This window comes from Hylobates moloch, unplaced genomic scaffold (assembly GCF_009828535.3).
Source record: "Hylobates moloch isolate HMO894 unplaced genomic scaffold, HMol_V3 SCAFFOLD_14, whole genome shotgun sequence".
Lineage (NCBI taxonomy): Eukaryota > Metazoa > Chordata > Mammalia > Primates > Hylobatidae > Hylobates > Hylobates moloch.
In genome coordinates, this window is record NW_026652289.1 from 65,624,857 (window position 1) to 65,649,119 (window position 24,263).

The following is a 24,263-nucleotide window of genomic DNA, read 5'->3' on the forward strand; positions in this document are numbered from 1 at the left end:
TAAATCTAACCCCCAAATTTGCTTTGTTCTAATATTCTTTTTTTTTTTCTGAGACAGGGTCTCAACTCTGTCCCCCAGACTGGAGTGCAGTGGTGCGATCATGGGTCACTATAGCCTTGACCTCCTGGGGCTCAGGTAATCCTCCCACCTCAGCCTCCTGAGTAGCTGGGACTACAGGTGTGCACCACCAGGCCCGACTAATTTTTTTCTGTTTTAAGTGGAGACAGGGTTTTGCCATGTTGCCCAGGCTGGTCTCGAACTCCTGGGTTCAGGCAATCTGCCCACCTCAGCTACCCAAAGTGCTGGAATCACAGGCTTGAGCCACAATGCCCAGCCTGTTCTAATATTCTTAAGCCAAAAAAACTTCCCTAAGTTAACCATAAGAATATCAACATTAGTTTATAACCCAGATTAATAAAAGGAGCTTCCATAATTTTTATATGTTATAATACATTAATCAGAAAGCAGAATAATTCTAACAAGTACTGTATATCAGTTTGTGACGACTGTAACTGTCTAGTTGATAATGGACTTCCTCTTCTAATAAACTTCTAAGTCAAAGTATCTTGGTAGTGAATATTTCTAACCTATTTCTAAGCAAAATGTTTCAGTGTTATCTTCAAGAAACAACATTTACGGCCGGGCGGGGTGGCTCACGCCTGAGAGGCCAAGATCACCAGGTCAGGAGATCAAGACCATCCTGGCCTACATGGTGAAACCCCATCTCTCCTAAAAAACACAAAAAATCAGCCAGGCGTGGTGGCACACGCCTGTAGTCCCGGCTACTCGGGAGGCTGACGCAGGAGAATCGCTTGAACCCAGGAGGCAGAGGTTGCAATGAGCCAAGATGGCACCACTGCAGTCCAGCCTGGGTGACAGAGCGAGACTCCGTCTCAAAAAAAAAAAAAAAAAAAATTTACTATTTGGCTCCTTTACCCTTCCTGAATATACCCCAAATGCTCTAACACAGAGATTCATAAGCACCCTCATTTTCACACGTGTTCCTTTCCCTCGTTCCCGATACCCATTTTTCTGTCCTTGCAAAGCTAATGGCCTAAGACAGCAATTGCATCTAATACTGGCTTCCTGCCAGCACAGAAATTGCCATCACCTGGCTTCCCCTAACACGGGCAGGGTATCTCTCACTAGGTCAGAGCAAGCCAAAGGCTGCTGCTGGGTGGTGGCAGCCACAGACAAAGGAGGACTTCCCAAGGCCAAAGCTCAGCCGCAGCTGCCCAGAGGCAGGATGTGAAGATCAATGGGCTTTTGGCTTCTTTTTCTAAGTAGTAGAAAGGTCAGGGGTTTCAGGGTTCCGTGAAGCAGGAGATGCTCCTCCATCCATCCTGGCCATAGAAACTCTCCAGACTCTTGAGAGATCCCCCAGTCAGCTGGCACAAGTGGGAGTCGGGCCCCAGAGCTGAATGAATGCTTTTGAAAATGACTTTCCCTAATGGGGATTTAACTTAACATTTTTGTTTTAAAGAATGTAAGAGAATTCTGCGGCCTGATTTATTGTAATATAGATATAGACTGCTAATCAAATAACCTTCTGTAAGATATTATTTTAATGTTTAAAGTCCCCCTAGAAAGTGCTGAAGAATGATGAAACACTCTCCTCAAATTAGCTCATCACTGTGGAGTCAGCATTGGGAGGTTTGCTAGAAGTTGTCTGATCCTGTCCTCTAAGCAATGAAGAAAACCCACATGGTCCACTTCAAATACTTCCAATTTCATTTCATTAAATGGCCACTGTGAGAAAGTTCCTTCTCAAACCGAACCCAAATCTGCCTTCTTTTAACTCAGTAGTGATTCTCAACTGGGATGATTTGGCCCATAGGGGGAATATGTCAATGTCTGTGGACATTTTGGGTTATCACAACTGGGGGACAGGGGTGCTTCTGACATCTAGTGGACAGAGCCCAGGGATGCTGTTAAACACCCCACAACACACATGTCAGCCCCCAACCAAGAATCATCTGGCCCCAGATGTCAATAGTGGTGAGGCTGAGAAAGCCTGCTCTAACTCCTGCTCACTGATCCTGAGAAGGCTCTTTGAAGAAACACAAGTCAACTCTTTTTTTCTACATGTAGCACATTAAAAAACATTTGAAACTCCCAGCAGCAGCCGGCTACTGTCACAAAAATGCTGCAAAACAAAACAAAACAAAAAACAGGCCTAAACTCACTGGCTAGAGCTGCCGTTGGGATCATGAGGTCCAAGGCAGCCTGGAGTACAACTCCCTAATGGGGTACCTGCCGTGAGGCAGCAGGCAGTGGATACAGGCTCTCGGGATTCTACTACTTTCTATTAACGCTTTACTGACTTCACAAAACTAATTAATTTCTATGTTTGTCTCTGGCCTAGAGTAGTTTCAGCAAAATCAGATTTACCATTTCTTTAAATGTTCGCTCCAAACAAGCTCTCAAACTGATCTATGCCATTTATAAAGCAAAACTAAGCCCATAAGACCTTGGATAAAGATTTAGATGGAAATTGCAGGTAAGGTTTACAGTTGGATTGGATGTGAGTTATGAGAGAAAAAGGGAAGAATCAGGAAATATTCTAAGAAATAACTGAGCACCTGGAAGGATGGAATTCCATCAACTGAGATGAGGAAGGTTGCAGGAGTGCACCATTTTAAAGACCTTGTTCCGCCACCTTCCAGAATTTCTGATAAGAAGTCAGCAGTATTTAAAATTGTTGTTCCATTGAATGTAGGGAGAAAGCCTCACTAGAGATGAAAAAGTAGCTTACCACCTGAAACAAAGGACTTTGATCTCACGAAAAATATTCAAGTATAAGTCTTTGGTGAGGGTTTCGAATAACAATAAAAGGCAGTAAAATCCAATAAATCTACCCATTAAAGTAAACCTCAAGGCTGATTAATTCCTCCAAAGAAACGAAAGATTTCCTAACATTTATGCAAACAAGTTTGTTTCCAGGAAATAGTGTTGGAACACTGCACAGTAAGTGAAACATGTTACAATATCAACCATTCCCCTAGAAGTGAGAAGTGGGGCAATGCAGGAACCCTGACGTGAACCTTCCGACTGTCTTTAGCAGAGCTGTGGAAAGGGAGAAAAGTGAACTGGTACAAGTGGTCCCAGCACTGAAGAGCATCTTTGGTAAGAAGTGGGCATGGAGGAGGTTGATAAATGCTAGGATTCCCAGGCCAAATTCCCAACATAGCCATGCAGCTGCATGGGATCAAGCTGAGGTTGCTGGGGAGGGCTAGACTGAGCAATAAAGTTGGAAATAGTGAGATTTATTTCCCTCTCAAATTATAAATATTAGATGTAATTAATAAAATATATATTCCTATGGGGCTGAGTGAAGAGTGACACCATACTGGATGATGTTTTAAAAATGTGACTTTTGTCTCATGCAATCATTTCTATAGGACAGTAGCCTGTAATATGGTATCCTGCTCATCATGGCTAAAAAAAAAAAAAATGTCTGTGAAATTCATTGAAGAAAAAGAAACAAAACCCCCAAAACACCGAGAATTAAAAGCAGCAGTGGCTAGGTACAGCATTTCAGGAGGTTGAGGCAGGAGGATCACTTGAGCCCAGGAGTTCAAGACCAGCCTAGACAACATAGTGAGACCCCATCACTACAGGAAAAAAAAAAAAAATAGCTGAGTTTAGTGGCATGTGCTTGTGGTCCCAGCTACTTGAGGCTGAAGTGGGAGGATTGTTTGAGTCTCAGAGGTCAAGGATGCAGTGAGCCATGATAACACCACGCCACTCCAGCCTAGGTGACAGAGCAAGACCCTGTCTCAAAACATAAATAAATGGGCCGCACTTTGGAAGGCCAAGGCGGACAGATCACGAGGTCAGGAGTTCGAAAAAAACCTGACCAACATGGCGAAACCCCGTCTCTCCTAAAAACACAAAAATCAGCTGCGCAGGTTGGCGCGCTCCTGGAATCCCAGCTACTCAGAAGGCTGAGGCAGGAGAATCGCTTGAACCTGGAAGGCGGAGGTTGCAGTGAGCCAAGATCGCGCCACTGCACTCCAGCCTGGGCAACAGAGCAAGACTCTGTCTCAGTAAAAAAAAAAAGAAAAGTAAAATAAAATTAAATAAATAAATAAAAATAAAGGCAACAGTGGCTGATGAAAATAAGGACCATTTTACCCATGAAGAAGAAACAAGGTCTACAGAGAACAGAGAAGTGCAAGTCATTCAACTGCGCCGAAAGGTAGTCAGCAGAGCCTAGCCATTCATCTGTGTGAGGAAAGAGACACCAGTGATTCAGGGTGGCCTGAAACATACCTACAAGAGCCATCAAGTCTTACAGCCCCAGCCCATGTCATTCTTTCAGCTAGAGACCATGAAGCAATACACTGAGCTGCCTGCTTACACACTGCCTGAAGACTGATGCCTGTGATGTGCACATTTCATAGTGTATCACAAGCTACTAGAGTCTATGATAGGTCATATCTATTTAATGAAAGGGCATTCCAAAAAGTACAATTTTCTATTCTCAGTTATTTGAGCAGCTGAAAGGAAAGGCTTACACTATTGACATAAAGAAAATAAGCCAGGCGTGGTGGCTCACACCCTATAATCCCAGCACTTTGGGAGGCTGAGGCAGGAGGATTGCTTGAGGCCAGGAGTTCGGGACTAGCCTGGGCAACATAAGGAGACCCCCATCTCCACAAAAAATGCAAAAATTAGCTGGGCATAGCAGCACATGCCTGTGGTCCTAGCTACTTAGGAGGCTGAGTGGGAGGATCACTTGAGCCCCGGAGTTCAAGGTTATAGTGAGCTAAGATCGTTAACACTGCATTCCAGTGACAGAGTGACAGAGCAAGACCTTATCTCTTAGAAAAAAAAAGAGAGAGAGAGAGAAAAGAAAGAAAACAGATAATGAAAAATACATATTCGATGATATATACAGCATATAGAGTATCACTGTATCATAAACAGTAGCAGTTAGTTGTGACAACTTATTACAAGAAATTAAGATTCTAATGAAATCATAAAAGGATAAGAATTGCAGGTTACAATCTATTGTTGATCATTTTTTCTGTATCATTAGGAGATGTTATACTTTCTCTACTACTTTGGAATTTGGAAATGTAGGTATTGAGATAGTCTTGCTTACAAAGAGCTTTCAGTCAAGAGTCTAAACTTTAACAAACTGCCACACTGTAGAGATTATTCTTAAAATATTACAAATAGAAAAGTGAACGAAAGATAAAAAATGTATTGGGTTACAATAACAAAAATTTATTCTCATGCTCACAGGTCTAAAGGCTGACTGTGCATTGCTGATAAAGGCTGGGCTCAGCTGGAAAACTCTGCTGCAAGCTCCTGGGGTGGGCTCTGTGTGGCTCTGGGTATATTCATTCAAGGGTCCAGGCTAAGTGGGCATTAACTTTCCAAGGTATCTTCTTCTCATGGCACCAGAGTCCAAGAAGGAAGGTCCAATCATGCCAATACTTTTTAAGCCTCTAACTTACAACATAACCATTAATTGGCCAATTCAAGTCACATGACTGAGCTCAAAGTCAAAGGGTGGAAAAGAACATTCCAGCCACCATGAGACTTATTACAGGAAATGACAAATTGGGACAAAAACAATCTCCCACATTCCTCTTTTATTTTCTTCAAGCTCAGTATTTTTCTTTCTTCAGTCATACCCCCACAGGCCATGGCTTCTAGATCGTCTACTATACTGACAACATTCTTTCTATATGAATTTTACTTCTTCAGTATTCCTGTTAAATCACAATGCTTGGAACAATACAGCACTCCACATGTGGTCTGACCCATATTGGTTTTCCCTTGTGAAACGTTTAGTGGCTAAAAAGTTTAAAAGCTTGCCTAGGTTTTAAGTGCACTGTCTAGAAAATATAATAGAAATGAAATGGTCTGGGGAATTTTTAAAAATAAAATGATCAGCTGTTCTTTTTTACTAGGTACTAGCTAAAGACATTTTTTCTTCTAAAGCATAAGGGAGGTAATTCAGAATGAAAAACCCAGATTCTATATAATACTAGAAAAATTATCTTCTGAGTTCTGTTTTCTCATCTCAAGTGCTAAATTCTCCACCTTAATAATATTCTTAGGCTACTTTAGAGCTTATAAGCACTTAAATACATATTCTCTAAATTAATTTCATTTAATTCTCAACAACTCTGAGCTAGGCATTATTTCTGCCCTTCCTGAAAGATCAGGAAATTGAAAATTAGATGGAAGGACAAGACTTCCTTTGCCCTGTGAACAATACTGCTCTTACCTCCAGGCCTGGAGGAAAGAGACCTCTTTCCTCTGCCTGGAACATCTTTCCCTGACAACTCCTTTCTTTGCCTGCCTAGCTATTATTCACCCTTTAAGTAAATCTCTACTTGTTATGGCACTTCCTCCATAAGCTGTGCCTGGCTTTCATTTTTCTGTAAGTTATTTATTGAGTGCCATCTAGAAATAAAGGACTCCACAAGATGCCAAGGACACAGCAGTGAACAATACAGATGTCATCCTTGCACTTGCATGGCTTAGCACCCAACTGGAGAGAAAAGACATTCAACAAATAACTATACCATTACTTAATCACGCCTGTGATAAATGCTGCAAAGCCAAGGTACTGTGGCCTGGGAGCATGGGTTAGAGCCTGTCCTTTGTGCCCCATGGCTCTTCCTCATTTCACTGTAGCATTGATCATGCTTTATTGTAATTAGCTCTTTGTCTCTTCCCTACTATGAATGGAAGTTATGAATGGTAACTGGGCTCTATTTTCATAGCTTGGTATAACACCTTTAGACTAAAAACACTTAATAATTATGTATGGAATGAGTGATTCAATAATCAAATGGACTTGCCCAAAATACTAAATTAATGAGCCAGGATAAGATTCGAACCTAGGATTCCAATTCCCATACTTTTGTCTCTATACAAAATTACCAAGAAACAGTAATGATTCTAGTAAAATTTAATGCTAGCCTACAACATAACCACAAATAAAAAAGAAGTAACCTATACATAAACATTATTTATAAACTATGCCTGTTTGTAACATAAGAGCCTATGTACATACAGGTATCATACAGTATGGATCTTATTAACACATACCAATATAGACAGATATATACTACAGGCTGAATATCCTTTATCTGAAATGTTTGGGACCAGAAGTGTTCAAATTTTGAGATATTTGTGTGCATATATATATAAAACGAGATATTTAGGGGATAAGACTCAAGTTTAAACATGAAATTCTTTTTTTTTTTCTCTTGAGACAGGGTATGCCTCTGTTACTCAGGCTGGATTGCAGTGGGATGATCACAGCTCACTGCAGTCTCAACCTCCCGGGCTCAAGTGATTCTCCCACCTCGGCCTCCTGAGTAGCTGGGACCATGGGTGCGCACCATCACACCCAGCTGAATTTTTAAATTTTTAGTAGAGACAAGGTCTCGCTATATTGCCCAGGCTGGTCTCAAACTCCTGAGCTCAAGTGATTCTCCTGCCTTGGCTTCCCAAAGTGTTGGGATTACAGGCATGAGCCACCACACCTGGCCAAAACATGAAATTCATTTACATTTCATATATATCTGATACACATAGATTGAAGGTAATTTTACACAATATTTTTAATAATTTTGTGCATGAAACAGTTGTTTCTTGTTCTGACTGTGACCCATCACACAAGGTCAGGTGTGAAATTTCCTACTTGTGGCGTCATGTCGGTGAAGGAAGTTTTGGATGTTGGAGCATTTTTGGATTTTGGATTTTTGGATTAAAAATGCTCAATCTGTAATTAGTGACCCTACGTTCCTTATTTATTCTGATTATTATTTAGGCATTTGTAATGGAGTATGACAAACATATAAAGTTACGGATTTACCTGGCAAAAATGAGTTGTGTCTAAATAAATGGTAATTACAAGTAGTTATAAATAACATAAATACAATAAATATAAATTTGGGGATCTTATTTTTAAATGTAATAAAAATTAATTTCTTAAATTTGTAATTCAAAGTTTATGCTTCAAAGAATGATGTTATAACAGTAAGAAACTTGCACATGATAAAACAACACTGTTCTTTCATTCTATAGATACAAATTTATAACATAGCCAGTCTGCCATGCTAACTTGGCTAAAGACATTAAGATAGCTGGCCGGGCACGGTGGCTCATGCTTGTAATCCCAGCACTTTGGGAGGCCGAGGCGGGCGGATCACGAGGTCAGGAGATCGAGACCACGATGAAACCCCGTCTCTACTAAAAATACAAAAAATTAGCCGGGCGTGGTGGCGGGCGCCTGTAGTCCCAGCTACTCGGAGAGGCTGAGGCAGGAGAATGGCGTGAACCTGGGAGGCGGAGCTTGCAGTGAGCCGAGATTGTGCCACTGCACTCCAGCCTGGGAGACAGAGCAAGACTCCGTCTCAAAAAAAAAAAAAAAAAAAAGACATTAAGATAGCTTATTGAATATTGAATTTTTCCTTTAATTCCTGGAAATTACAAATACAATCCCCAAATTGGTACCAAATCTTTCTTTTACTACCAAAAGAATCATTTTAAACATCTTATGAAAACAGCCTAGGTCACTAAAGGGAATTAGCACCATCTAGTGAAAAAAGCTGGCAAAACTTGTATATCAAAAGAAAACCAGCAGGGAGAGAGAGCTGTGTTAGCTGTATATGAAAACAGAAAACAAACTGTAGCACTAACACCCCTTACAATTATGTTTTATTAATTTTTATCGGGTTCTAACAGACTTTACTAATATTACGTTTGTTTTAAAGACCTAACACTCAGTATAATCAATCATTAACACATTTGCCAGAAATATGCCAATGATGAAATGTTCAAAAGAAAGACAATTTGCTATGTTGGAAGCATCATTAAATAAGCATGACCCATTAACACACTTTCTTGTCCTCTAACTTGCAGCCAGATTTAAAGTGCCTTGACTTTATCCTGTAGGCCCTGAAAAGCCAAACCATTTTTGCAGCAGGGAAGATTAGTTAGGTAGTTGCATACAGGATTCACATGGATAGTGTGTCAAGGAAAGACTAACCAGTTGAGGGCAGATGGTGGTAAGCCAGAGAGGAGATGTCAAGGCCTGAACTAAAATGGAAACAAAGGGTCTACTGGGAATGGTGACACTCGTCCACTGGGCTTGGGGATCACTATGACATTCAGCATGCCTCTAAACTACTGCAGAAATTTTTAAAAATTGGTCATACCTCTTTATATCTTTTCTATTATTACCTTAAACTATTACTGGAATGCTTATTCACTTTTTTTTTCTTTTATTCCCTTATTAGAGGGTAAGCTCCCTGAGGAGCTTTAGCACAGATGTTACTAAAAGAATATACAAATCATGATGTGAACTCAGTTATTTCAATGGCATAACTGTTGTGGAAACAACTAAAAATACAGTGGGTATTCTCCCCCTATTTTTAAAAGAGTCTTCTTGTGGAACTTAGAAGAAATCTATGTTAATTATGTACACTACCAACTCTCAAATTTGTGATCACTGCATCATGATGACAATTTTTAGCTCATGGACGAAAAAGCAATTTGAGATGACTTGGTCCTTTTAGCTGCATCGTTTGGTGAAATGATCAACTTATCTATTATCCCATTTTTCCTCTCAATTTCAGATTAAATTATACTGCCTATTCCCACAAAAGGCACCACAATGACAATTATAGATTAGGGCTTCTACTGAAGATAACATAAAATCAAAAAAAACAAAAAGAGCACATGGCCTTTAAAAATTCACTTCTAACATTTCAACTATGCAGCAACATTGTTAGTACAGCAAAATAAAAATAAATTTTATGCAAGCTGAATTCCACTCTAAAATTCTAAAACTAACCAAAATTTTTATTTTCCTAAGTGTTTTACTTCACAGTGCCTCAGAGTATTTTGCCTTTAAAAGACATAACATAAATTCCTATTCACTGGAATTTCTAAGCCAGTGAACTCCAGTAAGAATGATCATTTAGACTAGAAGCCTGAATGTTGACAGCTATGAGACACATACCTGAATAAAGGAAGAATTGAGGAGAATCTCCATGAATGCCCACCGTGCCTGGCCCCAAGGAGTCAGATAGGGTATTCACAAAGGAAAATACTCCACTCATGATTCCAAAGCCCAAGCCAGAAACTAAACAGGAAGAAAAACACTGTTAACTCTTTTCCTGCCAAGATTTCAAGTCAAATTTCCAAGGACTAGTTAATACAAAGTGTGTTGGAGGGGAAAGGGTGCTTATGTTCTTCCTGAAGCAGCAGACAGCTGGCTCTGGAGAGGCATGTGCTTGGCTAAATGATGAATCAGAGAGGGAAGGGGGAAGAGGAAAGGAAATGAATAGCAGAATGCCGCAGAGTAATGAAAAAGGGGAGAAAAGGGTCTAGAAAGGCACAGAACAGGTGAGACAGAGGATACACCACCAAAACTCTGGCTTACTTTATGATAACAGAGTCTACAGAGTTAAGTTTGATGGCTTAGAACTGAAATTGAGTGTAAAAGGGAACTATGTATTCCTGAGCCCAACTGGGGAACCTAGATCCAATCTTAAACATAATTCTCAAAGTATAGTATGCAGAGATATGAACTGCTTTAATATGAAGAGTACTCCTAGAACAGCCAAAGTAAGATTCGGAGAAAGTAACAGTTTCATCACTTAGAAAATCTTAGTTAACTGGGGTACATACACATTAAAAATCTAACTTTCAAACTGGGTTAATATACAATAGACATACAGGTAAGGGTCACTTGCAATCACTTTCATTTACAAAACGAACCTGGAAGACGGGGATAATAAGCAAATATGTACACCAATAGGCCAAGGCAGTAATAAAAAACTACTTGACATCTACTAAGATACAAAAGATCCAAATGACTTTTATGCCAAGTCTGAGTTTTTTCCTTAATGAAACCATGTAGTTCTAACTTACCATAGGCCAGCAGTCGCATGGAGGGCGCTGTCTCACCTGGGTTTATACTCTTCAAACCCTCACTGGCTTTTCTAAAATGAAACCACACATGTAATTAAGACGACAAAAAAAAAAAAGAGCAATATATCAGGAAAGTCCAACAAGACACTTCAAACCCAGATACTCACTGAGGCTTTGCATCAGGTTATACTCTAAATCTATAATTTATTTAAACAAAACCCAGCAAATTTTCAATGAACTAAAATCAACCAAAATTGCCAACTAATTTTTACCTTTTGACATTCGCCTAAAAGAATAAGAAAAATATAAGTAAACAAGCCGTCAGGAATTGAATTTAAAAAGATAAAAACCGCAACACTTTCAACTTGGCAAATATTTAATTCAATATCCTACGGGATTTACCACTCTGATTTTTTTTCCCCTTCCCAAAGTACTGTATCGTTATTCCTGCTTTGTCGGCACTTTGTTCTATCTTCCACCAGGACTATACTTGCTCTGTCACCCTCCCTTGTACCTTCTACTCTGTAGAACCTCAACTACACTCATCCTTCAGAGTCCACTTCAGGCAGCGATTTGTTAAAGAAGCTGCCTATCAATGGTTTGCAATCACTAATCTCTCCTTATTCTTAAATCCTGTAATACTGATGGTCTGAACTCTCACATGAGTATTTAATCATATGATCTTCTGATTCTAAAACGTTTTACATATTTGTTTTATATCACCAGTAAGGCTTCAAGGGAGAAAGTGATCTGGTACTTTCGTTGTATCTTGCAGAATAAAATGCTACCCTCAGAATAGGAGATAAATGAACCCTTGAATGAAAGAACAGAATACTGCTCAAGAGAAAATAATCTTCAGCTGAGCATGGTGGCTCACCACTTTGGGAGGCCAAGGCAGGAGGATCACTTGCATCCAGGAGTTCGAGACCAGCCTGGACCACAGAGCAAGATCCTGTCTCTATAAAAAAATAAAATAAAATAAAATAAAATAAAATAAAATAAAATAAAATAAGTGACCTTCAGAGGGATCTTATGCATGCTTCTGTTGTGGCCAATTTATAAGCTTACCATAAGTGCCATGCAGATCTGTTAGGAATGATAGGTGTGGCTGGTCAATTCTACTAGCATCACTATTACCAATTCTTGTTGGTGAGAAAACTCTGCAATAACGTAAGATCCTCACTCAAAGAATATTTAAATTATATTTACCATAAAGTATATTTATTAAGGCAATAAAAGAACCAAAACATTTTAAAAATGATTTTTTAGCAAATGTTGAAACAAGACAGGTTAACTCTAAGAATAGACAATTAAATTAACCAGAACATACTTACTTTCTGGGCATTGTGTTATTTTAAATTTCAGGGTATGGATATTCATTATAGTCAGCTTATGCATTACATAAATATAAATATCATTGATTATATTAAATTAAGGCAATGTAGAATTCAACCAAAATAGGGATAAGCCTAGTGAAGGGGGTGCTTTTCTAGACTCAAAAGAAACAATCTGCCATTTTGGTGCTCTCCATCTGGAAGCGTTTGGTAGTGAGGACATGAGCCAGATATTTAAATGACCATCTTCTTTCTCTGAAGCAGTAACCAACTAAAATGTCCAATTTTCCTAAATAAAATAAACTTACCTCTCATAGTGATATTGTTAAAAGTGAATTAAAGCTTATGGGACACATAAAAATCTCTGTCAACACATATGTCAATATACTAGAATCAAAAAATTTGGGAGGATTTCTGTTTTCTATAAATTCCTCAATAATAAATAAAAGACTTGTGTCCATGTGGACACAAAGAAGGGAACAACAGGCCTAGTTGAGACTAGAGTGGGAGAAGGGAGAGGATCACAATTTACCCAGGTAACAAACCTGCATGTGTACCCTTGAACCTAAAGTTAATAAAATAAAATACAGTTATGTGTTGCATAGCAACATTTCAGTCAACAATGGACTGCACATATGATGGTAGTCATTACTATAATGGAGCTAAAAAATCCCTATTGCCTGGTGATGTCCTAATGTTGTAGCATAATGCATCACCCCCGTGTTTGTGGTGATGTTGGTGTAAACAAACCTACTGCACTGCCAGTCATATAAAAGCACAGCACACATTGGCCAGGCACAGTGGCCCACGCCTATAATCCTAGCATTTTGGGAGGTCAAGGCAAACAAGTCACTTGAGCCCATGAGTTTGAGACCAGCTTGGGCAACATGGTGAATCCCCATCTCTACAGAAAATACAAAAATGAGCCGGGTGTGGTGGTGTGTGCCTATAGTCCCAGCTACCTGGGAGGCTGAGGTGGGAGGATGGCTTGAACCAAGGAGGTGGAGGCTGCAGTGAGCTGAGATTGCACCACTGCACTCTAGCCTGGGCAACAGAGAGGCCCTGTCTCAAAAACAACAACAACAGAAAAAAAAAACAAAAGCATAGCACATACAATTATGTACAGTATATAATACTTCATAATGATAATAAACAACTGTTAATGGTTTTTATAAAAAAACAACAAGAAAGTTAAAAGACACTTCTCCATTTCAAAACTTACTACAAAAGTAAAGTATTCAAGATCATCTGATACTGGTGTAAGGGCAGACACACAGATTAACAGAATAAAATTGACAGTCCAGCAATAAACCTTCATATTTACAGTCAACTGATTTTCAATAAGAGTGCAAGATGATTCAACGAGGAAAGACAGATGGTCTTTTTAATAAATGGTGACAGAACAACTAGATAATCACATACAAAAGAATGAAGGTGGACCATTACCTTACACCATATATAAAAACTAAAATGAGTGAAAAGTCCAGCTATCAGAGCTAAAACTATAAAACTGTCAGAAGAGTACACAGGTGCCAGTCTTCATGACCGTGGGTTGAGTAATGGTTTCTCAAATACATACACCTAAACCACAAGCAACTAAAGAAAAAGTAAATAGATGAACCTCATCAAAATTAAAAACGTTGATGCTACAAAGGACACTACCAAGAAAGTGAAGACACAACACAGATGGGAGAAAATATTTGCAAATCATATTTGAAAAAGGACTTATATCTACAGAACTCTTACAACTCAATAATAAAAAGACAAATAATCCAATTTAAAAGATAAATTGTCTGGGCATGGTGGCTCACACCTGTTAATACCAGCATTTTGGGAGGCCAAGGTGGGCAGGTCGCTTGAGTTCAGGAGTTTGAGACCAGCCTGGGCAACATAGGGAGACTATGTCTCTACCAAAACAATACAACAGTTAGCTGGGTGTGGTGGCATGCACTTATAGTCTTAGCTACTCAGGAGGCTGAGGGTGGGAGGATTGCTTGAGCCCCGGAGGCGGAAATTGCAGTGAGCCATGATTGCGCCACTGCACTCTAGCCTGGGTGACAGAGCGAGACTGTGTCAATCAGTGAATCAATCAAAGATTTTAGCTATTTGATATAGCAAAGTACTACTATCACAAATATATTAAATAAATAAATTCAAAAGTTTAATAAGCTTCCTAATTCTATATTATGGAAGTATGTGGGAGGAAAAGCAACAGCACTAAGAGTTCTCAATGTCAACATCAGGAAGTGAGAAAGTACAAAACATCATCAGTTTCTGGGTTCACTTCCATCTTACTGAAGTGGAAAATTCTTTGTTTGCATTTATTATTATGTTCCCAAGAACAAAAAAAGAAACAATTCAAATTTCAAAAATATAAACTTTGAAAAACTACTGCTAAATCATACCATCTTTCTCTTTTGTTCTATCCTTTTTTGAATGCGCATATGAGAGACAGAAAGGAGCGTGAATACAAGTTAAATACACCATTTTCGGAATTTTTAAAAACAGACACGCTTCTTAAAAGTTGTAGCAATGGTTATCTTAATGTTTTTTCTATAAATGGAAGATTTTCTAAAATTACAAAATATTTATGGTATCAACATTTTAAGACAAAATTGAATTAAATTACAAAAGTTTCCCTCCAAACAGAAAAAATCCTAATGTCTGTTTTAGGCAACACACAGGAGTTTCAAGCAACATAGAGTTGCCTAAACTGTATGTTTTTGGTAAAATATGATTATGTTTTAAGCAATATAACTTGGATTTTAAAAAAATTACTGTAGAAAGGGCTACCACACATGCCAATTTCTCATTATGCAAGGCTTTGCCAGGCTGAAAGTTACTATTCATTCATGTAAGAATAAGTTAGTAAGATTAAGTGACTAAGGCCTAACTCATGAAATAAAATTATTATTTATTATTAGATTACAATGACTATTTTGATCCAATTCCATATATTTATAAAAACTAGTATAAACTCTCCACATTTTAATCTTGGCACCAAATTCTGATAGCAAAAGTCTGAGGTAGCACTTTAAAAGTTCAAGACCTACTTTGGCAGTGGAGATAAAGTATTGATTAAACCAAAGTCCCTATATTTGAATGTAATATAGCATAAGAGAGCAATGTAAATGTATCCATATAAATATCAGTCATAAATAAAGCATTATAATAATTCTTAAATTGTTTTAATACAACTACATAACATCCAACATTTCTCAAATTTGCTGGGAAAATTTTGAATATTCTAATGGCTTGTAAAAGATGCATTTTGCAAATGCAAACTAAGGTATCTGTTAGTACAAGTCTGTCCTACCATTTGCAAATTTCCAAAGGTCCTTTCAGAAAAGCAAACATGGTTTCCCTAGGAGCCTAAAGAGGCTTCTCTGAACTTCCTGGCATTCGAGCCTACAGACTGACGGCTGTAATTTCTTCCTCATGTGGCCCTACTCCTTTCCTGCCCTCATTTAAAAAGTGGACCCTTGCTCCCCACTGTAAAAAGAAAATTTTAAAAATTAAAATTAAAAAAAAAAAAAGAGGAACAAAAATGTGGATCTGTGTTCAGCTACAGTCCTTTGGAGCCCTAAGTTAGTGCCAGGAAAATGTTGCATTTCAGGTGGAAACCATGAAGATGCAAAGCAGTGAAGAACAGCCCATATTCATTTTGTCACGCTGGTAATTCAGGTTTTAGAACATACAAGTCCTAAACTTTAAATTCTGTATTAGTAATTAAGTTTTTGTTTGTTTGTTTGTTTTCAAAATTAGACCCATAATATGAAAATGCATATGAGACTGACAGGAAAACCCAGTGCAACGTGAGGCTGAGCTGTGAAGAGTACAGTGCCCAGTCAGGGACACTACTTAGTCCGCACTGCAGAATACCGTCCTGGGTCCTGAGCACAGGCAAAAACCAGGCGCTGACAAAAAGGGTCATGTCCACTGACCAAAAAGAACAAACAGCCTTTCTTTTGGAAAGGTTTGGAAGCCACAGCCACGCCTGTTGAGGTCCAGGTGAAGAAATGAGGACTGTTCAATCTTGAAAGGGAGATAATTATAACCATGCAGCAGAGACTTCATTTACCTAGTACTTGAGTAAGGCAGAGGTCAGAAGGGAGTTTTTGTTTTTGTTTTTTGACAGGGTCTGGCTCTGTCGCCCAGAATGGAGCACAGTGGTGCAGTCACGGCTCACTGCAACCTCCGCCTCCTAGGTTCAAGTGATCCTCCCACCTCAACCTCCCGAGTTGCTGCGACCACTATGCCCAGTTACTTTTTGTATTTGTTGTAGAGACAGGGTTTTGCCATGTTGCCCAGGCTGGTCTTGAAATCCTCAGCTCAAGCAACTGGCCCACCTTGCTTTCCCAAAGTGTTAGGGTTACAGGCATGAGCCACGAAGCCCAGCGGAGGTAGATGTGATTACCTTAATGATATTCTACAGTTAAAGCTTAAAATTGTAGAATGGTAGTAACTGCCACATACCAGAAACATTCAAACACAGCTAGATGTCCATCTGTTAGGGACATTGTATTACCGTGGAAATTTCAATGTTACCTTTGATATTTATTTGTTCCCATGTAATATTTCCAGGTACTAATGGGAATTTCATTTTTGAAACTTTTCTAAGATATGATTTTTGCTTCTAAGCAATGGCTTCCTGGATTTCAATTTCTAATTTAAATTACTTCATTATGAAAAGGGAATTCAGTATCTGGTATTAAAATGAAAGAGTAACAAATACAGAAAACCTAGCATACTGGCAAGAACAAGTTATCAGAAGCCTATGAAAAGAGTTGTTGTTGAGGTTCCTCTTGTTTATATCCATGAAATTCATGGACAGCCTTAATTACTTCATTTGCAGAAATGAAAAAAGACAGCACATTTATCACTCTACTAAGTCTTACTACATAATCAAAGCCAATCTCATGACTGCCTGAAAGGAAATATGGTTCCAAGTTCCAGCTGTGTTTCAAATCAGTGGTTTCATGTGAGGTCCTCATGAGTCCTAGAGAAAACCTACTTTCTGGCCCAACAAGGGAACCTAAGGCTTTTTTAAAATGTAATTTTCTATTACAGATTTAAAACTACAGGAAATACCACAAAATGAACTCCTGTTTCCCCTACTACAGTCAAAATAATGGAAGGCATGGTCTCCGTAAGAATTATTTATCTTCGCCGGGTATGGTGGCTCATGCCTGTAATCCTAACACTTTGGGAGGACAAGGTGGGCGGATCACTTGAGGTCAGGAGTTCAAAACCAGCCTGGCGAACATGGTGAAACCCCGTCTCTACTAAAATTACAAAAATTAGCCAGGCGTGGTGGTGCACGCCTGTAATCCCAGCTACTCGGGAGACTGAGGCAGGAGAATCGCTTGAACCCAGGAGGCAGAGGTTGCCATGAGCCAAGATTGCGCCATTGCACTCCAGCCTGGGCAACAGGAGCGAAAACTCTGTCACGAAAAAAAAAAAAAAAGAATTAGGTGGTGGCAAAGAGGAGAATATATACATTCTAAGCTGGAATGATTTCTGTAGTTGTTTTAATGCTTTCCCTAGCTTGTTTGTCTCCATGACACTTATCTACTATAACAGTGTATTTCTTGTTCATTCATTTGTTGTCTGTCTCTTTCTACTATAATATAAGCTCCATGAAGCCAGAGACTCTGTCTTTTAATCACTGATGTATCCCCAGTACCTAGGATAGTGTCTGGGATTGATTCTCAAGAAATATTTTTTTGAATAAAGGAAGAAAGGAGGGAAATAAGAAATTTCTACAAGATAAAAGAACACTCAATATTTTCAGGCTGGAAATATACCAATCTCTTGGCTTAGTACTATGTACGAAGGCACAGATACAATACTATATCCATGTTTCAAATGACCAAATCATAACTAAAATCTAACTGGGGAAAAAAAAAGTAAGGCAGGTATTTAACTTACTTTAAGAGTCTATAATATGCAAATCGGAACATTTCTTGGATATAGACGGAGACAAACACTCCAAAGATCAGCAGATATTTCTGTGTTGGTCCATCTTTGTTGTCAGTAATGACTCTTGCCATGAACCAAACGAGGGACGAAATCAGTAGAGACACCAACCAGAAGAAAGCTCTGAAAAATACAGGAAAAAAAGTTACAAGTGAATATCAGTACAGGATTAATAATGTTTAAAAGCAGAAAAAAAAAAAAAAAACCTGCTTGAGAAGGAAGAGATTTCTTGACGTTTTAGTAAGGAAAAAAAAAAGTCCTCATAAAGTCATACTCTGATCAGTTGTTCTTAACGGTGCATTTTCCTTGGTGAGACAAACGTGTCCAAGAGGAAGGCTGAGGTTTCCCAACAATTACTTTGTTCAGTGACCCTGCTACTTGCAAGTACATCTGTAGACTCTATCTGCCAAAGACTGCCTAGCTAGAAACTTGGTTATTTGCTACTCTTTCTAATCAATGCTCTACCCATTGATGAGCCAAAACAAGAAAATACACAATCCTGATTACTGCAATTTTCATATTCTTAAAACTTACAAGAAATTATGGATTTACTGGTCAGATATCTGCAAAGATGAGTATCTCTTCCAGAAAAATATCTACATCTCTATTAATAAGGTGATTGGTATAAAATTCAACTTGAAAACCTGTGTTCTGATCTGGATCAGTATCCAAGCCCTCCAGGTCTTACAGCACCCCTGGGGATTCTAATGATTATAGCAAGCTTTACAGACCTTTCCCCAAATCTCTATTATTTTTAAAATGACATGCAACGAAGCACTTTCAATACGTTTGTGGGAGGTGAAGAAACGCAGAAAAGCGGGAATCATTGGCCTAGTCTGGTGCCAAGAGAGACTCATCAGGGGACGGGGGATATGGTATGTGCAAGTATGAGCCAGGGAGATGGGACACCAGAGTCCGGTATTAAGCTCCCAGAAGGAGATGCACAGTCAGGTGCTTCGGTGTTTTTACAGGTCTCCACCCTTCGGCTGCACAACGGAACCATCCAAAGGGAGCTTAAAAAAATTTTTTTTTCTGAAGCCCGAATCCCATCCCCTAGACATTCTGATTCAACGGATCGGGGTAGGGGTGGGCATCGGCATGTTTTAAAGCACCTGGCCACAGGTGATTCTAATCGGCAGAGGTCGCGCACTACTATCCTGGAAGACGCCAGTGGCTCTTAACCCTTTGGGGATTACAGATGCCTTTGAGAATCAGGGAAATTAGGGACTCCCCCTCCAGAAAATGAAGGATGCATATATGAACTTATCCATAATTTTTTTATACAACTTTAGTAGCTTCACGGATCACTAAACCCCACCCATGGGCCCCAGGGAAAAGGCCCTGACCCCCAGTGTGCGCTTCTTCCTAAGAGGAGGAGGCGCCTTTGGGGAGCGGGATCTCCGCTCTCCCCCTCTCAACCCTCCTCCCGGCCGAAACGCAACAAGGTCGAGCCGCGCGGTGGGGGCGCCGAGGGTCGCCGGTAACCCCGGCGGGGGAGGGGAGCCACGGCGTCCGGGTTTCCCGACGCGACCGCCTCACCCGGCGATGAGGAAGATGATACGCAACGGCTCGGTGGCGATGGTGAAGACATAAAGGGCGAGCGCAGGCCCGAAGGCAATGAAGGCGCAGCCGAAGAATACGGCCGCAGTCATGGCCACCGCGGAAACCGACTCGGGGGCCCGCTGGGGACGCGAGATGCTCCCGGCGCGGGCGGGGTTCGGTGGGTGGGGCTCGGGGTGGGGGGCTAAGAGGGACGCGGGGGGCGGGGCGGGGCTCGGGGGCAGGCACGGGGACGCAGGCGGGGCTGGGGGGGGTAAACGCTAGGGTCGTGGGGACTGGGCGGGGCGTGGGCTGAGGGCGCCGGGCGCAGGGGCGGACCCCACCGTTGGGCCCTCCGCCCTACCGGGTGTCCGGAAGCGCCAGGGCCGCGCCGCAGCTCCTGCTCTCAAAGCGGGCGTCCTCGGCAACGTTAGGGCCCGAGCCATCGCCGCACCCCCACAGATAACACTCCGATCGGGTTCCAGTGCCGGCCGCGAGGTGGCTAAGAGAAGGGGAGCTCCCTAGCCCACCTTCGAGCCGCATGCACCGAGAACAGGCAGAGATTCCAAGTCGACTAAAGAGACTAAAGAAAAATGTAGCGCAGGCACAAGCAGGATTCCTTTTTAAATAGTTTTTTTTTTTTTTTTTTTTAAGCACATTTTACCGTTTGGATAGTTGCGGGAACTTGGTACTCCATCCTGTATAAAACCTAGGCTGGGATAGCAGTGACCCCGGATAACCCACAGATGGTAAAATGATGAAAGAGTGGTGGAAGAAGCTGCCCTTCTCAGGGCTGTTTTAGCCAAATGGTTTTTATTTTCTTCTCAATTCTTCAAAAAAGTTGTTTTTGCAGGCATTCTGTGACCACCCTACAAGCAATAGTAACATCTCCCTGCTCCGTCTTCTCACAGTCGTTCATTTCACTTGCTTATTTTTCGTCCCCGTTAAAATGCGAACTCCTGGGGGACAGGGACTTTGCTTTGCCCTTTGTTGTTCCCTCAGCACCTAGAAGTTCACTAATATCTGTTCCATAAGTGAAATAATTTAAAAAGTGGAAGTTATAAACATCTATGTTAACCATTTCTGAAAGGTTTAAAAATTAAAACTTAAGTTCTCTGATCACATCCAAGTTAGATTTTTCTTCATGTTGAATAATAATTACTTCGTCGGTTATTCTGATCAGTGTGCCTAACACAGGTAAGTGCTATGTGTTAACCACTCCTACATAATGCCCATCATGAATAAAGATTTTGGCAATCCACATTTAAAAAAACACCAGTAGACAAGTGTTGGGACCTGACAGATATTTTGCAGCTCGCCCCTGAAAATGGACCTTCAAATAATACAACTGCAGGTATTTAATTCCTACAGAAAAACATTACCTTTGCCCATTTAAAAGTCATATATATTCCCATTCACTCCCACAGAATACTTCTTCAGATTCCAGTGACTGTATTTTGAATGGTCAGATCCCAGCACAATACCTATCAAAACTCAGGTCGAGACAACAGTTCAGAGTGATACATCTGCTTTGTAAAGATATGGAAAATGAAATTCCAGACTGGAGGTCCTCGGCGCAATGCAGGCATGAGATGGCAGTGGCCTGAATCAGGGAATTAGCAGGACTCTGGAGGGAAGCAGACAAATTTAATAGAAGTTTAGGAATTGTACAAACAGAATTTAGTGACTAATGAGCTACATAGAGTGAGATGGGGGAAGAGTCAAGGATGAGGGCTTCTAGAGGGTTTGGGCTTAAGTGGATGCTGTGGAGACAGGAGGAGGAGAGAATATGGCAAAGTAGACACGATAATGAGTACCATTTTGTTATTTTGTTGTTATTGTTTTGGAGACAGAGTCTCACTCTGTCGCCCAGGCTGGAGTGCAGTGGCGTGATCTCAGCTCACTGCAACCTCCGCCTCCCGCGTTCAAGCAATTCTCCTGCCTCAGCCTCCCGAGTAGCTGGGACTATAGGCACACACCACCATGCCTGGGTTATTTTTGTATTTTAGTAGAGACAGTGTTTCATAATGTTGGCCAGGCCAGTCTCGAAATCCTGGCCTCAAGTGACTTGCCCACCTCGGCCTCCCAAAGTGCTGGGATTACAGGCGTAAGCCACTGTGCCCGGCCTTCATTTTGGATGCCTTGAGATTGAGATACTTGTAGCACTCCAAATGGAGGTGTTCAGTAGGCAACTACATATACAGTATCAGGAGAGAAATGGACTGAACATCAGAGCTGAGACCAGAATACCTGAAGCCGTGAGAGTACATAGAATCACCTAGATAGCTAGTAAAGCCAGAACAAGGCCTATGCCAGAACACCAACATTAAAGGTATGAGGAGAAGAGGAACCTCATAGGAAACTGAAAAGGAGTGGCCAAGAGGGTAATAAGAAAACTGGGGGAATGTGGTGCTGTGGAAGCCAAGGGGAAAACATTTCAGAAAGAAGGGCTGTCGAGAGGTTAAACAAGTGGCCATGCACAGTGGCTCATGCCTGTAATCCCAGCACTTTGAGAGGCCGAGGCGGGTGGATCACTTGAGGTCAGGAGTTTGAGACCAGCCTGGCCAACATGGTGAAACCCTGCCTCTACTAAAAATACAAAAATTAGCTGGGCGTGGTGGCAGGCACCTGTAATCCCAGCTACTCAGGAGGCTGAGACAGAAGAATCACTTGAACCTGGGAGGCGGAGGTTGCAGTGAGCCAAGGCTGTGCCACTGCACTCCAGCCTGGGCCACAGAGTGAGACTCCTCCATCTCAAAACAAACAAAAAACGAAACAACAACAACAAAAAAACAAGCTACCAGAGAATTATGTCCACTGGATTTAGCCTTACAGAGGTCATCAGTGACCCAGACATAGGGGTAAAAGGCAGTCTGTAAAATCTTCTTACATGAATGTGTGGTAAGAAAAAAAGGAAAGAGGAGAAAATGGAGAAATTTAGCTTTAGAGGAGAGGAGACAGGACACCAGCTGAAGGAAGACAGGAAATGGAGGGATCCTCAGAGTATTCCACCCAGTTTTCTTGGTAACAAGTGATGCAATTTTGATCCTGCTGTGATGCTGAAGGTCAGAGTGAAGTTACCAGCCCTATAAGAGTCAACCCTAGGACCCAGCTTTCAAGCAGCATTGGTTTTGTTGATGGTACAAGATGAGAGTCTTAACTACATTCTCTTAGAGTTTTTTCAACTTCAGCTTGCAAACAATATTCACAAGTAAATTTTTTTAAAGACAATGCAAGAGGAAGTGGCTGGGCACAGTGGCTCACGCCTGTAATCCTAGCACTTTTGGGAGGCTGAGGCGGGTGGATCACTTGAGGTCGGGAGTGTGAGACCAGTCTAGCCAATATGGTGAAACCCCGTCTCTACTAAAAATACAAAAATTAACTGGGCGTGGTGGCATACACTTGTAATCCCAGCTACTCAGGAGGTGAAGCCACTAGAATTGCTTGAACCCAGGAGGCAGAGGTTGCAGTGAGCCAAGATCACGCCACTGCACTCCAGCCTGGGTGACGGAGCGAGACTCCAACTCAAAAGTAAATAAATAAATAAGGGCAATGCAAGAGGAAGAAACCTTAAGAAACAAAAACAAGGAGGGCAAATATTGGTCATAAGAAATCAGATAAAGAATTACTACCTAGTTTGTACTAAGTGTCCATGTTTATAATGCCAAGTTGATTTAATTTATATTCCAAATTTATAAACCATAAAACTAAATACCTTCATTGAGATATCAGAGAGAAAATTGCAATGATGGTAGAGTATCAAATGATCTGTATTAGAGAAATTACCAGTGTTTTCTTAGAATTTTAGAGCTAGGAAAGGACATAGAGATTATCCAATATAATTTTTTTAAAAAAGCAAACAGAGGATACAACAAGCCTAGAAAACAACTCCATTACTGAGCAGCGGAACCCGTTTAGAACTTGGAAGTCTTGATTTCTAGTTCAGGCCTCTTTTTGCTAGATCCAGCTGCCTCAATTGAAGCCTAAGACATTTTGATAATTTATTGACTAATGTGACTACCTATTTGAAATATTTCCCTAAAATTTCATTGCAATATTTACTCATAAGGAACAAAAACTCATTTCATGTATTTAGCAGTTGCTATTCTTAACCACAGCAATTTCTGTTTTTCTTTCATGTCATCACCCAACTACTTTCACCTTAGGCAAATGTATATTTATTTATTTTAGTTTATTATTTATTTATTTTATTTGCTATGGTCCATTCTCATATATCCCTGGAACTAATATCGGAACACCAATCTTGAGGGTTGGAATCATGAAGTGGGAGAAAAGGTTTACTGAATTTATCAATACCTAAGCAACATTCTGGGTGATCTTATTAAAAGCAACTCCTTCTATACTTAATAAAGATTAATATAGTGTAAGACACAACACAGATTAAGATAGTATAAGGCAGTAGTCCCCAACATTTTTGGTAGCAGGGACTGGTTTCGTGGAAGGCAATTTTTCCATGGACTGTGGGTTGGGGTGATG

At 40.5% G+C, this 24,263-nt stretch overlaps 1 protein-coding gene across 2 annotated transcripts in view; it reads right to left on the reverse strand.

Moving 5' to 3' along the window:
• The window catches only part of APH1B (aph-1 homolog B, gamma-secretase subunit), a 31,451-nt gene extending 11,497 nt beyond the window's left edge, over positions 1 to 19,954 (reverse strand). For both annotated transcript variants that reach the window (XM_032174217.2, XM_058427123.1), the window contains exons 1-4: positions 19,767 to 19,954; positions 18,180 to 18,350; positions 10,915 to 10,985; positions 10,001 to 10,123 (exon numbers count right to left, since the gene is read on the reverse strand). In XM_032174217.2, the coding sequence (XP_032030108.1) occupies positions 10,001 to 10,123; positions 10,915 to 10,985; positions 18,180 to 18,350; positions 19,767 to 19,879 (478 nt within the window). In that variant the 5' untranslated portion in view covers positions 19,880 to 19,954. The remainder of the gene's footprint in view (positions 1 to 10,000; positions 10,124 to 10,914; positions 10,986 to 18,179; positions 18,351 to 19,766) is intronic.
• Positions 19,955 to 24,263: the final 4,309 nt, after the last annotated feature.